Source organism: Eriocheir sinensis, chromosome 10 (genome assembly GCF_024679095.1).
Source record: "Eriocheir sinensis breed Jianghai 21 chromosome 10, ASM2467909v1, whole genome shotgun sequence".
Classification (NCBI taxonomy): domain Eukaryota; kingdom Metazoa; phylum Arthropoda; class Malacostraca; order Decapoda; family Varunidae; genus Eriocheir; species Eriocheir sinensis.
In genome coordinates this window covers 9,720,009-9,733,967 of record NC_066518.1, presented here as the reverse complement: position 1 = coordinate 9,733,967, position 13,959 = coordinate 9,720,009, and the positions used below count along the sequence as shown (strand labels likewise).

At 46.5% G+C, this 13,959-nt stretch overlaps 1 protein-coding gene across 14 annotated transcripts in view; it reads right to left on the bottom strand.

Annotated features, from left to right (window-relative positions):
• Window positions 1–11,855, bottom strand: part of LOC126996566 (calmodulin-binding transcription activator 1-like) — a 222,642-nt gene extending 210,787 nt beyond the window's left edge. For 3 of the 14 annotated variants that reach the window (XM_050857140.1, XM_050857152.1, XM_050857150.1), the window contains exon 1: window positions 9,916–11,852. In XM_050857140.1, coding sequence (XP_050713097.1) covers window positions 9,916–9,928 — 13 coding nt within the window. In that variant the 5' untranslated portion in view covers window positions 9,929–11,852. Of the gene's footprint in view, window positions 1–9,915 lie in introns of all 14 variants that reach the window. The other 11 variants (XM_050857144.1, XM_050857143.1, XM_050857141.1 and 8 more) reach the window with 5 other exon arrangements.
• Between the last annotated feature and the right edge of the window lie 2,104 nt (window positions 11,856–13,959).

Here is a 13,959-nt window from a genome sequence, read left to right as displayed (position 1 = left end):
TACTACTACTACTACCACTACAACCATTACCGTACATTAGTTACACACTCTCTCCGTTCCTTTTTCACTCCCTTTTCTTAACACAGTCGGACTTCCTGCCATCATCATCATCATCATCATCATCATCATCATCACTACACATACTCTTCCTCAGCGTCCGCCCCGCGCCGCGCATCACTCAGGAAATATTTTACGATACGGTTCGGAAGCCACGGCCCGGAATCCATTAATGCAATTAGACGCATCCCTCTTTTCACTCGCTCTCTCCTCCTGACACTCCGGCATCCTCCTCCTCCTCCTCCTCCTCGTACCATCTGCATCTCCACTACCATCAGCATCACTATACCACTACCACTACCACTACCATTGATATCCACCATTTCATCTCTTTACTGTTTGCACTTTTTTTTATTTCGTTTTAATTTTTGTATATTTTTGTCATTCTCCTCGTACCATCAGCATCTCCACTACCATCAACATCACTATACTACTACCACTGCCACTACTACTACCATTAATATCATCGCCATTTTATCTCTTTACTGTTTGCACCTTTTATACTATTTCATTTTCTATTCGTATTTTTGCCATTCTCCTCGTACCATCATCATCTCCATTACCATCCACTACCACTAATACTACCATTAATATCATCACCATTTCATCTCTTTATTGTTTGCACCTTTTATATTTCGTTTTCATTTTCGTATTTTTTTGTCAGCATCTCCATTACCATCAGCATCCCTACTTTCGTCAGCACCACTCCTAATATCATCCCCTAACCTTCATTGCTGTTTATGTCTTTCTTTCATTTCATTTTCGTTTTCGTTTTCTTTTCATTCTCGTCCTACCATCCTCCCCTGTACCCCCATCAGTAACGTCTACACCACCACCACCACCAATGTCATCTCCACCTCACCGAACTTCAGAACCGTTTGCACCTTTCTTTTCCATTTCTTTCCTCTTCTTTTCCACTTTAATTTTCGTGCTATCAGTCCAAACTTTTACCAGGATCACCACCACCACAACCACACCTAAGTTACAATCTGCACGTTCCTTTTCATTCTCTTCCTCCCATCACCACCACCACCACAATAAGCATCAATATCCCTCTCATTATCGCCACTACCACTACCCCCACCACCACCACCATCACCACTATCGCCACAGTCTCCCGTCGCCTCACAATTCTTCGGCAGCCAGGCATTACTCAGCCATCAAGGTCGCGGCTGGCCTGCGAGGGAGAGATATGAGGGTAAAAACGTAGAGGAGGCTAAACGTTTTAATACAATTTATGGCCAATGCATCCCGGGTCACACTCTGGGGACCAATGGCGCGGCGGGCGAGAGATGAACGTCCGGATGCTGCGCCAAGTGAAGATTATTAACACTACTGATAAATGGACGCCTACAATGCCTGGTGGAATTAACCTTTTCAACCTGGGCTACAAAATCAAGTGTCATTATTATTCCAAAGACAAAATTAATGGGTCGGTATTCTCAGACGCTAACGCCTCTCACATCAGTTATTTCCAGAGGCCGAAAAGGAGATCAGTCAGATTCTAATGAGTGATTTTTTAGGTTTATGGTACAGAGAAAGGGTCAAATTATCATCAAGGTCATAAAACTATCCATGGAAATGCTCAAAACTCCAACGAAAGTCTTGTCAAATTCGTTTTTAGGTTCGTGGTACAGAGGAAGGGTCAAATTATCATCAAGGTCATAAAACTATCCATGGAAATGCTCAAAACTCCAACGAAAGTCTTGTCAAATGTGTTTTTAGGTTCGTGGTACAGAAGAAGGGAAAAATTACCACCGGGGTCATAACACTACCACTGGAAATGCGCAAAACTCCAACGGAAGCCTTGTCAAATATGTGTGCTTGGGCGTCGAAATGGTGAAGATTATAACCCACGAAAATCTAGATAAGTTACTTGAAGGCAAACGAGGAGATGCAACAAATAATATGGAGAACGATACATCACTATAAGCTATAAATGGATGCCGGCTTAAAACTTGTATCATAAACTCGTGACTGAAAGCTGTATAAATGTCATAATACTAGTCATTCGGTATTCGTGGGAAGAGGAATCAGATCAGCTATATATTCAGCGTCTATGTTTATTCCGAGCTGCATAATACTCTCGCTAATGATGGAGCAAGGCGTCACTTCTCACCTGCCTTCCCGACGCGCGCGGCAGTAATGGGAAGGATCAGCCAATACTCGCCTCCCGCGTTTTGTCGATCCAGACTAATAACGGAATCGAGCCCCGGATCTTCTTGAGCGCTATTTGTACGCAAGGGAGATATATTCAATTTGACCGGCTGTTTGTTTATCATTTGGTCTTTATTTCTTTTTTTCTTATTTTGTTTTTGACGTTATATATATTTTTTGCTCTTAGTTTTGAAAGCGATGAAGAACAAACAAACATAGTGCCAAGGTTGATGTTAATGAGAGTATATGTTAGAAAAATGAGGTTAGGTTTTAAATCTGTGGATAGGGGACTTACAACATCATTTTCAACATCTAAAACACCAAAACGAAATAATAGATGAATGTAATAAGCCTTAGCATTAATAAAAAAAGAGCAAGATGATGATGGTAATGATGATAGTAATGAGGATGATGGTGATGAATGAGGAGGAGAAGGGGAATGAGTTAAAGGGAAAAAAAAGAGGAAGAAAAGAATGAAAAAGATGAAGAACAAAAAGAAAAGAAGAAAGAAAGGGAAGAACAATTATTTCAAGGCAGAAGCTCCACAACCACCACCACCACCACCACAGCCTCCCTACCCCCCCTACCCCTTATACCCCACACCTATCCCCCCACCACCACCAGCAGAACGAACGAGCCTGCGGACCTAAGCACCTGATGACTTCACAACTTCATGCCTCGTCTCCCGCCTGCGAGTGAGCACACGGAGAGATAACAGACCCAAGTTTCCGCCCAACAAAGAACCTCGACGCAGCGAAAAGTCGAAGATGTGGAAAACTCTGCGGGAAGTTGTTGAATTTTTCGTTTTACTTGGTGAGCGAGGTATAACGCACGTCGGCTGGGGCTGGTTAGGTGGGTAGTTAGGTGGTCGGGTGGGTGGGTGGTTAGGTGGTTGGGTGGTTAGGTGGTTGGGTAGGGTTGGGAGGGTGTCTGGTTGAATGAGGTTGGGTCGGTGGCTGGTTTCGTGGGCGGGTTGTTAGATGGGTAGTTGGGTGAAGTTGGGTGGGTGGGTTTTGGGTGGGTGGACTGGTAGGTGGTAGTCTGGTAGAGGGTAGGTAGAGATAGTTGGGTAGATTGACATATGTGGGTATTAAGACATAGGTGGTTAAGTAGATATAAGTGGGTACGTAGACATGGGTGGGTAGGAAGACATATTAGACTGACATAGAAGGGGCTTTAAGAAAATTAGAGGTACGTCTTTTTTTATTGTTTTCTTTACTTATGTCGAAGTGAAGTTGAGTTTATATTGGTAATGATGGGCATTATTATTTTTTTTTGTTTTATTTTATTTTTAGCGGAGATGTTTTGGGTATTTTAAGTGCTGGTTTGTTGCAATCTCTCTCTCTCTCTCTCTCTCTCTCTCTCTCTCTCTCTCTCTCTCTCTCTCTCTCTCTCTCTCTCTCTCTCTCTCTCTCTCTCTCTCTCTCTCTCTCTCTTTTACACTGATATAAGTTTCCTATTGTTCAGATGCAATATCTTCTACGTAAGTTTCACACACACACACACACACACACACACACACACACACACACACACACACACACACACACACAAACAGGGAACGAAAGCACATGTGTTGAGTCATAATCAGGTAACAGGCGTAATGAACTGACTAATTAACTCATGCTGGGAGGGAGGGAAGGTGGGAGGGAGGGTGAGAGGGAGGGTGGGAGGGAGGGAGAGAAAGAGAGGGAGAGAGAACCATTTTTCCTGTACTACACGCGGCGCTAAATTGGCATCTCCCTGGTGAGGACGTCAGTTTCTTCCTAATAGTCATTAATTATCCGTGTGTGTGTGTGTGTGTGCTTGTGTTTTACTACTGAAGAACACGCTAAAACACACACACACACACACACACACACACACACACACACACACACACAGGAGTGATTGCCATGCCTTCCTCCCCTTCCTCCTCCTCTTCTCCCTTCCACATCTACTCCCCTTCCTCTTCTTCTCCCTCCTCCTCCTCCCCCTCTCCTCTTCCTCTTCCCCCTACTCCCTCCTCCGTCCTCTTCCACTCCCTCTCTCCCTCAATTCCCCAGAGTGTATCATTGCCCTGTGGACCGGCATAACAGCAGCAATTCCACCCACATTCCACACGACCCATTCCACCTTTCCTCCCTTCGCACGTCTCCCCACCACCACGACCTTCTCTCCCTATCCACCTACCTACGACCACTCTCCCTTACCCCTCCTTTCTTTCTTTCCTCTCTTCTTTCTCTTGCTCATTCTTCCTTCCTTCCTTCTTTCCTACTCTACGACCTTTCCTACTTTCTCTCCCTTTTCTCACTTTTATTTGCCGGCTTTGACCTCTCCATTTTTTCCCTTCCCTCCTTTCACCTTCCTCCACACGTATCTCTCTCCCTCCGGCTTCCTGCTCCTACCTTACTTCCCTCCATCTCTCCTCCTCCAGCTTCCTCTGTCACCTTCTCCCTCTTCTTCCCATTTTCCCTCACCGGTTTTGAACTCTCTATTTTTTCTCTTCCCTCCTTTCACGTACCTCCACACGTCCTTCTCTCCCTCCAACTTCCTGCTTCTCCTACCTTACTTCCCTCCTTCTCTCCTCCTCCAACTTCCTCCTTCACGACAAATTACACAGTTGGGAGTGCATTAGGAACACCGAGGCAAAGTGATAGTGGCCACGTTGCTCCCTCCCTCTCCCTCTCTCTCTCTCTCTCTCTCTCTCTCTCTCGTCCTTCCCGCAGGCACGCCCTCCTCCTCCCGCCCACCCACTGTTTGCTTTGTTCAGCTGTTGCCCCAAAGTTCTCTTACACGCAGTTTGGGAAGCCCTGAGCTGAGTCCAGAAGTGTGTGTGTGAGTGAGTCAGTGCGTTAGTGCGTGTTTGGGGATGGAAGGGGGGAGAGGGTATGTGTGGGAGGGGGGTAAATGTGTGGGTTGGGAGTAAGTGCGTTGGTATTTGTGGGGGTGGGAAGGGGTTAGTGTTGGTGTTTGTAATTGTGTGTTGGGGGGGGGGGGGAGAGCATTAGTGTGTGGGGGGGGGAAGGGGTATATGTGTCTATTTGTATAGGGGGGTGGGGTATGTGTGTGTGGGGGGGGGGGAGCGAGTGCGTTAGTGTGTATGTGGGGGGGGAAGGGGTACATGTGTCTGTTTGTATAGGGGGGGTATGTGTGTGTGTGTGTGGGGAGAGTGAGTGCGTTAGTGTGTGTAGGTGGGTAGGGGGGTGGGAGGGGTTCATGTGAGTGTGTGTGAATGTATGTATGTGGGGTTATACGTATATATGCGCGTGTATGTGTGTAAGTAGCGCTCTTGAAATACCGATATTTTGCTTTTATAAGTATATTTTGTCACGGTCACAAAAAAGGAGATTATTTTTTTTATGCAGTTCATTACTATATACGAATAATATACAAGTAAGTATGCCACGCTGCATGAAGTATATGTCTGTTCTATGGTAAAAGCTTGCTATATTGAGTTCCACGGTGAGCGCAAAAAAAAATGACAGTGCATGTAGATTCAATGGACGTAGTGGAGCTTGGCTGGGACGGATTTTGTTACAGTGAAGTCCATGTTTGGCGTCCCGTGTACAGAAGAATCGCACGTCATGTAAATTGGGTGAAGCGAGGGTACAACGTTGAACTGTTTCCCTCTGCGAGTCTGAAGTTAACGTGGTGGTGGAAGGAGGGAGAAAAAAAGTCTTGCCTCGGAGTCTCAAACTAACAGACCTGCACGAAGTTCTAAATAAATACCAAACAGGAGTAACAGAATTAAAGGGCGACTAGTTCTGTGTTAAGGCATTCTATTCCTTCTCCCTCTCTTTCTTTCTTTCCTCCTCTCCTCCTCCCTGGCTGTCTTCCCTCCTCCTCTATTTTGTCTAACCTCCTCCTCTCTGTTTTCCCTCCCTTCCTCCTTTTTGCATCCTCTCTTCCTCTCTATATCCTCCCTCCCTTACCCTTTCTCACCTCCTCTCCTCCTCCTCTCCTCCTCCCTGGCTGTCTTCCCTCCTCCTCTATTTTGTCTAACCTCCTCCTCTCTGTTTTCCCTGCCTTCCTCCTTTTTGCATCCTCTCTTCCTCTCTATATCCTCCCTCCCTTTCCCTTTCTCACCTCCTCTCCTCCTCCTCCTCCTCTATCTTCCCTCCCAGCCTCCTTTTTTTCTTCCCCTTTTCTCCTTTCTGTCTGCCCTCCCATTCTCACTTTTGCTTTTCCTCCTCTCTCTTTTCTTCTTTCTCTCCTCTTCTCTTTGCCTCCCTCCTCTGTTTTCTCTCTCATCCTCCCTCTTTCCTTCCCTTTCCCTTACCCTTCGACTGTCATGGAGGGTAACCGATCTAAACAACGGCGCAATCCGTTATCCAACGCCACAATTACACTCACCATTGCTCTCCTTTTTACCTGAGCTCATAAACTAGTTACGAGTGATGTGAAAATAAGACTCGGAGACATACAAGAAAAAAAAAAACGGCGGAGAGTTATGGCGGAAGTTAGAAGATAAGCTGCAATTTATAGTGAAGGAAACACCGCGTGGAGGGCACAAGAAAGTCGCTGGAATGCATCCCCGTACGTTTTTTGGTGACTAACATCGCCAAGACAAACGGCGTAAGAAGAGGCAAGGCGGCAACACAGCGCAACACAATGGTAAATGAGGCAACACTACGGGCCGTATTACTAAACATTTCGTCGTCCAAGAACACATATTTGATAAGGCTTTCATAGGAGTTTGGGACATTTCCAGGAGTAGTTTTATGACCCTAGTGGTAGTCTGACCCTTCTTCTGTACCGTGAATCTAAAGAAACACTCATTAGAACCCGATTGATCCCCTCTTTGACCTTTAGAAATAGTTGATATGAGAAGCGAGTGTGTCTTACAATACCGGCCTACATATCGTCACCCTCATAAACTAATCGCCTAAGCCATTTTTTCAGCGACTTCCAGGTTTTTGTTTGCATCAATTTTTCAACATGTGACGCCCATTTCTGTATAGTTGCCTTCGTCCTTCAGGGTTTGAGTGTTCTAGAATTGGCCTTTTCATTTCTGTCTAGCTCATACGCCAAAATGAGATAATGAGAGTTCTTTTATGATTTCCTGTAAAGTAGAAAATAATGACTTAGGCGGTTTGTTTACGAAGGTAACGATATGGTGAGGCGGATTTTTCTTACTGCAAACATAACAACTCAAGTGCAAAACGAAAGAGAAAACAAAAAAAGTCCGCTGTCACCGCTACCGCAAATACGTAGTTGATAGAGTAGTCGAAAGAGGGTGAAAATTGAATGGAGAGGTGTATTGATATTCCGTTTTGAAAGTGTTTAAGTCGTTGGCAGGAGGAAATTCAGACTAAGGAAGGCTGTCCCAGAGTGTACCAGCTAGGCCTATGACTGATTAATATGTATGAAAAATATGCCATCACGATTCTTCTATTCCCCTCTTGAAAGCTTCTAAGTCGTAGGCAGGAGGAAAACAGACAAAGGAAGACGGTCCCAGATATTAACAGATAGACCAGTGGCTGAGTGGGAAAAAAAAAAACAACTAAGCCATCCCAACTATACTATTTTTATCAAGAGAACATTAGTAAATACCAAGAAAAATAATCATAGTCAAACCTTTTTTTTTTTTTTTTACAACAAAGGAGGCAGCTCAAGGGCACAAAAAAACACAATAAAAAAAAAGCCCGCTAATCGCTGCTCCCATAAAAGAATCACAAGAGGCGGCCAAAAGCAAGTCATTTTTTGCTAAGTCATTGCTACTCAATGTTCAAAATAAGGAATAATTGACTTCACTGTAAAAAAAAAAAAAAGAATACATGAACGTTCAAATCAGTGGGTGAGTCAAACGTATTAAACACTACGCCATCACGCCTACTCTTACAACTAATCCCACCAATAGAACAAATGAGAATCCCGAGAAACATCATCACATTCAGCTCCGGAAATGTCTTGACACTCCAGAAAATACAACGAGACTCTGGAACACACTGACAAGGCACTCAAATTACCATAAGGCTCCGGAAATGTCTTGACACTCCAGAAAATACAACGAGACTGGAACACACTGACAAGGCACTCAAATTACCATAAGGCTACTCGATGCCACAGCCAAGAACCTCGGGACGCCACACGGAGGGGATTCAACACGACATTCAAGAGTCTTATCAGAGCATTCACTATGACGCACTGAGATAGACTTTAAAGGCTATTCTCTGCCACACACTCGACTGCTAACCACGTGTCTCCTCACAAACTCTCGAATGTTACTACGGAGCGAGAGACTCAAGGGCTCAGCCAACATACTCTTACCGACCACAAAGTAAAGGAAAAAATGGAAACTCTGTTAACTTCAAAGACAGAAACGGCGAGGCAAAGACGAGAAAAAGGCCGGATATTTTTTTTTTTTTATGTTTTGTATTAGTTTTTGAAGTATATTTTTTATTATTAATAGTAGTAGTAGTAGTAGTAGTAGTAGTAGTAGTAGTAGTAGTAACACCTGTAGTAGTTGAAGTTACAGTTGTAGTAGAAGATATTGTAAAATGCTATATTTCATTTTTCAATCAAATATTAAAAGGTCACAAAAGTCCCTAACATAAAAAACAAAAAAAAACGCTGTGGTTGATTAAACTGTTACTTAACAATAAAGTTAAATAGATAAAAAAGAAACACACCCATGCCCACCCAAAGTCCCTCAACGAAATCCCTAACAAACAGCCCCGCCCCTGTCCCCGGCCCTCTCCCCCGACCGGTCAGGGATGGAGGCAGGCGGCGGCAGGCGGGGAGAACCACCACACAACGTCCCACAAATATCGCAAACACAGCCTCGCCACAGCACACGGCCGCCGCAGCACCGACGTCTGTGCCCGGCTGATCCTCCTCTGCGCACGCCGACAAGAATCACAGGACAATAAAGCCGCGAGTTACTGACCCACGCGGCCTTCTCGCCAGCCTGCAAGTGCCCGTTAGAGGCGTTACTGGAGATACACAATTTCCTTTCCGAAAACTAGATGGCGTTCGAGTTCTAATGACTAGGCATGAATGGCATAGACCGTAATACATTCTTTGTCCGATCCTTGCCGAGCACCTGCGTGGGGATAAAGGCAAAATTATGTAGTACTGGAAGAGATGCAGGGGATCCATGTGGTGTACAAAATGACGTGAGAGAAAAGAGAAAGAGGCAGCGAGATGAGGGATAAAGTACTCACCGGCGGCGGGGGAGGCAGGCGGGCGAGGCTGCAGTCACTTAGCTTACGGAGGAGCGAAAAAGAGATGGTTCAAGGAACACGGCTGGGGAGGGAGGCAGGGGCGGGGCGGGGCGGGGCGGGTCTTGCGGGGCGAGGCGGGGCGGAGGCTGAAGACGAGCGCTAAAGGAGATATCCAGGACAAGATAACGCCTATGCAACTGACGGCGAGGCGACTAGAAGCAGGGATATGCGGCCCTGAATTGTGTTGGAGGTGTGCCTCGGGGCGTCCCGGCTTAGCTCAGCCTGATCCCGCCGCGCGCCGCCTCGCCCCTCCCCGCCCCGCCCGGAGAGGATCAACAAAGCCCCGCGTAGTGCGGGCCGTGTCTCAGCGCACAAAAGCAGCACAACACATCACCGGCTCAGTACTGGCACTATTACAGGGCGTGCAGAGAGGCATGCAGGGGGTGGCACGGGGGGAGGGCCAAGGGGTGCGGGATAAGGACTGTCACAAGCGATGGGGGAAGGGGAAGGGGGTGAGGAAGAGCCACCATGCACACAACACTGACAACCTTACATGGAGCGGCCATGGTGGTGGTGTAGGGCGGGACTACGCCACAGGACAGCTGCGGAGTGTGCCAGGCCGGCTGCCACTGCTGCTGCTGCTGCTGGCCGGCTGCCGCCTGTGGCTGCTGCACACGGATGTGCTGCGGTGGGGGCCGTACCACGCCCGCCCACCCGTGGCACGAGCCCGGAGGAGCCCAGCCCGACCACCACAGGGTACCGGTGAAGGGCTCACGGACACACAACGAAGGGAGGAGGCGGGCAGAAGTGGAAGAGAGACACAGAGAAGAGATCGGAAAGGCAGCAGAAACTGAAGCTAGGCCTCTGGGATGGGCGGGTCAGGGGATGGGAAACAGATGTTGACTGAAGGACAAGGGGACTGAGTGGAGGAAGGGATGTAGGGTCAATGTAGCTAACGGTTAATGGAGTAGTGGGGTAACGGGTACGGGCAGCGCCACGGCCTGAGGCTCTGAGCTGTGGCGCATCAACGTCAACAGTTGATTTGGGCGCTACTTCTCCCTGCTACCGCTGAGGGGTGACCGGAGTGAACGTGCCGTAGAGGCGTAGTGACCACACCAATTTACATGGACTTGGTTTCCCTGTTGTGTATCTTAACTGTGTCAACAAACGCTCCGCTTTACATGTCCGGCGGAGCGGCTGCTCACAACGGGAACGTTAGTTCAGTGATCACCAGTAAGCCAATGTGAGGGCTACGACCATTGCCGCTGACATTTTAAATGCACTTCGTGGCTTTAGGCGACTCTGCGTAAATGTCTGTTTGCACTCGTGAACACTTTTGTATATAAAGAAAGTTGGCTCGAGTCTGGACGCACTTGGTTGCTTAGCTAATCAATAATTTATTTAACTTTAGCCAAACTTCTTGTGGACAGAGTGCTGGGGACGGCTGGCGGACAGGCGGGGAGTGGGTACTGGGAGGGTGGAGGGCGGGAAGAGGGCAGGCAAGGGTCAGGAGGACGTCAGGGGAGGGGGACAGGGGGCTGAGAAGGAAGGAGAGGGTGAGGCTTGGATAAACACGCGAGGAAGAGGGTCAGGCTTGCGGAGAGCCTAAGCCTCTCTTTGGCACTCGCGGTGGTCTCAGTGCCGCTGAAACTCTGCGGCTGTACTAGCGGGTCTGTGAATCAACCAGGAGGTGGACACGAGGTAGCGGCGACTCTGAGGGAGGGGAACACTGAACGATGCATCGGAGGTACAATTACTTATGATTGAAAATGTTGAAGGAATATTGACTGCCTGGGTCTGTCCAAGAAGTTAATACTGGTTGAAAAGCCTTCTGAGAGAAAGGACTTTTTAATCTGGCCAATGGTCACTAACCGCCGACTGGGAAGCCTGACGAAGCAGCTCACGGACTAAAGGGGCCTTGGTGTTTGGGGACACATACAAGGGCGGGAGGGGTCAGTGGGTATGAAACGGGGAGTGGGGACGAGACACGAGGCCAGAAAACAGATAACAGAGCAAGGAGGAGAAAGAGTAAAAGAGGTCAGTGATGGCAGGAAGGCGAGAGGTCAAGCAGACAGACGGAGGCGGCAAGAGGAGGGCACGGGAGGCCTTGGGGTCAGGGGCAGGAGACAGCGGCAGGCAGACAGGGGCCGAGGGGACACACAGATGCAACACTGTACACGTCACCACCTAAACACCGCATTCCACAGCTACATACCTGCAACGAGAAGAGAAAAAACACACATTAATATTCAGCTTTACACAGAAAAGCAGAAAATTACTAAACATGTGCGAGAAAAATGTCACTACCGCCTTTTCAATTAACATTCCAAAAACTGAAGGATTTGCGACGCGGCCTTTGAAACAGCGCCCAGGTGAGAATAAAGAGTTCCTAGATTACCTGAGAAACATTGCAAGGTGAAGGAGTGGCAAGTAAGACGGAGGAGATTAATTAGTGAGCTTAGATTGCAGGCACACAGAGAATAGCGTTGCAAAAAATAACAAAAGGCCTGATTTAAAACATTCCTTATTCTATTATACAGTAGATATTTTAGGGAATACAATGATTTCTTCCCTATCCTTTTTTTTTTGTTTTGTTTTTGCATTGTACACACAAATCTACCTAACTACTTTTTCTTCCAATTTTGCCATTACTCCTTTTTCTAATTCTTCCTTAATTTTGTCATGTTCTGAAATTAATTTTTATTATGTTCGCACTTTCTTACTATTTCTTTCTATCATTCTTTCTTTCTTTCTTTTTGTTTGTGTCTTTTCTTTCTTACTCTCCCTCTATCTCTTCCTCCTTCTCTCTCTCTCTCTCTCTCTCTCTCTCTCTCTCTCTCTCTCTCTCTCTCTCTCTCTCTCTCATCCAATAACCCGTATCACCTGGAACAACGTCACCTCTGCACACACCCCGCGCCACACGCCCCCAGTGAGCGGTGGCGGTGTCGTTGGAGCCGGAACAAACTCTAAGGCACCGTCCGTCCACATTTCACTAGCTCGCTCAAAACATCGCCAACTTGGAATTTACTGCTAAAAGGTTCCCTCCTGTCCCCTTATTCTCCTTCCTCCTCCTCCTCTTCCTCCTCCTCCTCCTCTCCGCGCCCGAGGAAGTCAAGGTATTGTGGGAGGTGTGTGTGTGCGTGTGTGCGTGTGCGAGAGAGAGAGAGAGAGAGAGAGAGAGAGAGAGAGAGAGAGAGAGAGAGAGAAATATGATAAATGGACTCTGGAACCCCAAGGAAAAGAAACACAAGGATTCGAGGCAGCAAAGTTTAGTGAGGAAAAAAAAAAAAGGAAAAAGAGAGCACCGCATGAATTGTAAGTCTGTGTAATAAATAATACAAAAGGATGCGATAAAATACAAGTTCGTAAAAGATAGTGCATTAGAAAAGACAATAAATTCATATAAAACACAATCGATGCCTTGATGAAAATAGTGTTAATAAAGATACTAAGAATAAGAATGAAAATAACAATACGAGTAAGAATGATACTAAGAATAAGAATGAAAATAACAATACGAGTAAGAATGATACTAAGAATAAGAATGAAAATAACAATACGAGTAAGAATGATACTAAGAATAAGAATGAAAATAATAATACGAGTAAGAATGATACTAAGAATAAGGATGAAAATAACAATACGAGTAAGAATGATACTAAGAATAAGAATAACAATAACAATAATACAAAAAACTACCCAAGTTCACTCATGTATTCGGGAAACAAAAAAGCGAAAAAATAAACAAAACTCCCTCGAAAGCCTTTTACAGCAGTCTTCCTTTCTCTCATCATTTCTCAAACCATTTCATTTTTCATTTTCCCTCCGGTATTTAACATTCTTTGGGATTCTCGAGCAAGTTATGGTCTTTTTATTACTTTCCTCTCTTTTCCCAGACTAACTCCTTCCCCTCCCTCCCTCTTCCTCACCTCTTTCCCTCCCTACCTCGCTCTCTCCCTCCCTCCAGTTCCCTTCATCTCCCAGCACTTCCATTACTTATCCCTTTTCTCTCCATCACTCTCGTCCCTCGATCATTCTTCTTCCTCCTTTCCCCACCTCTCCGCTCCACACCCTTCCACTTCTTTCCACTCCCTTCCCCTCCTCTCTCCTCTCCTCTCTCCCTCCGGTCAGGTAGTCACCCTGTCCAAAAAATCCCTTCTCGCTATAATTTCCATCAGCGGGCGGGCTGCGGCGCCTCCAGCCTCTCAGCCGTGTCTGGAAGATGTCATTATAATAAGGAAAAGTTTAGATGAAAGGATGTTAGCAGGGATACAGGAAATACGAGGAGGAGGAGGAGGAGGAGGAGTAGGAGGAGATGGAGGAAGAGATTGAGTGGATGGAGGACGAAAAGGGGGAAGAGGAGGAGGAGGCGCAAAAACAGGAACAGGAACAGGAGCAGGATCAGAAGCAGGAGAAAGAGCAAGAACAAGAGAAGGAAGAGGAGGAGGAGAAGAGGAGCAAGGAAAAAAGAGTAAGTGGCTATTTAAAATGAATGAGAGAGAGAGAGAGGGAGAGAGGAGGAAAGAAAGGAATGATAAGCGACAGTAAGAGAAAGAAAACGAAGGAGGAGGGAGGAGGAGAAGGAGGAGGAAAGAGA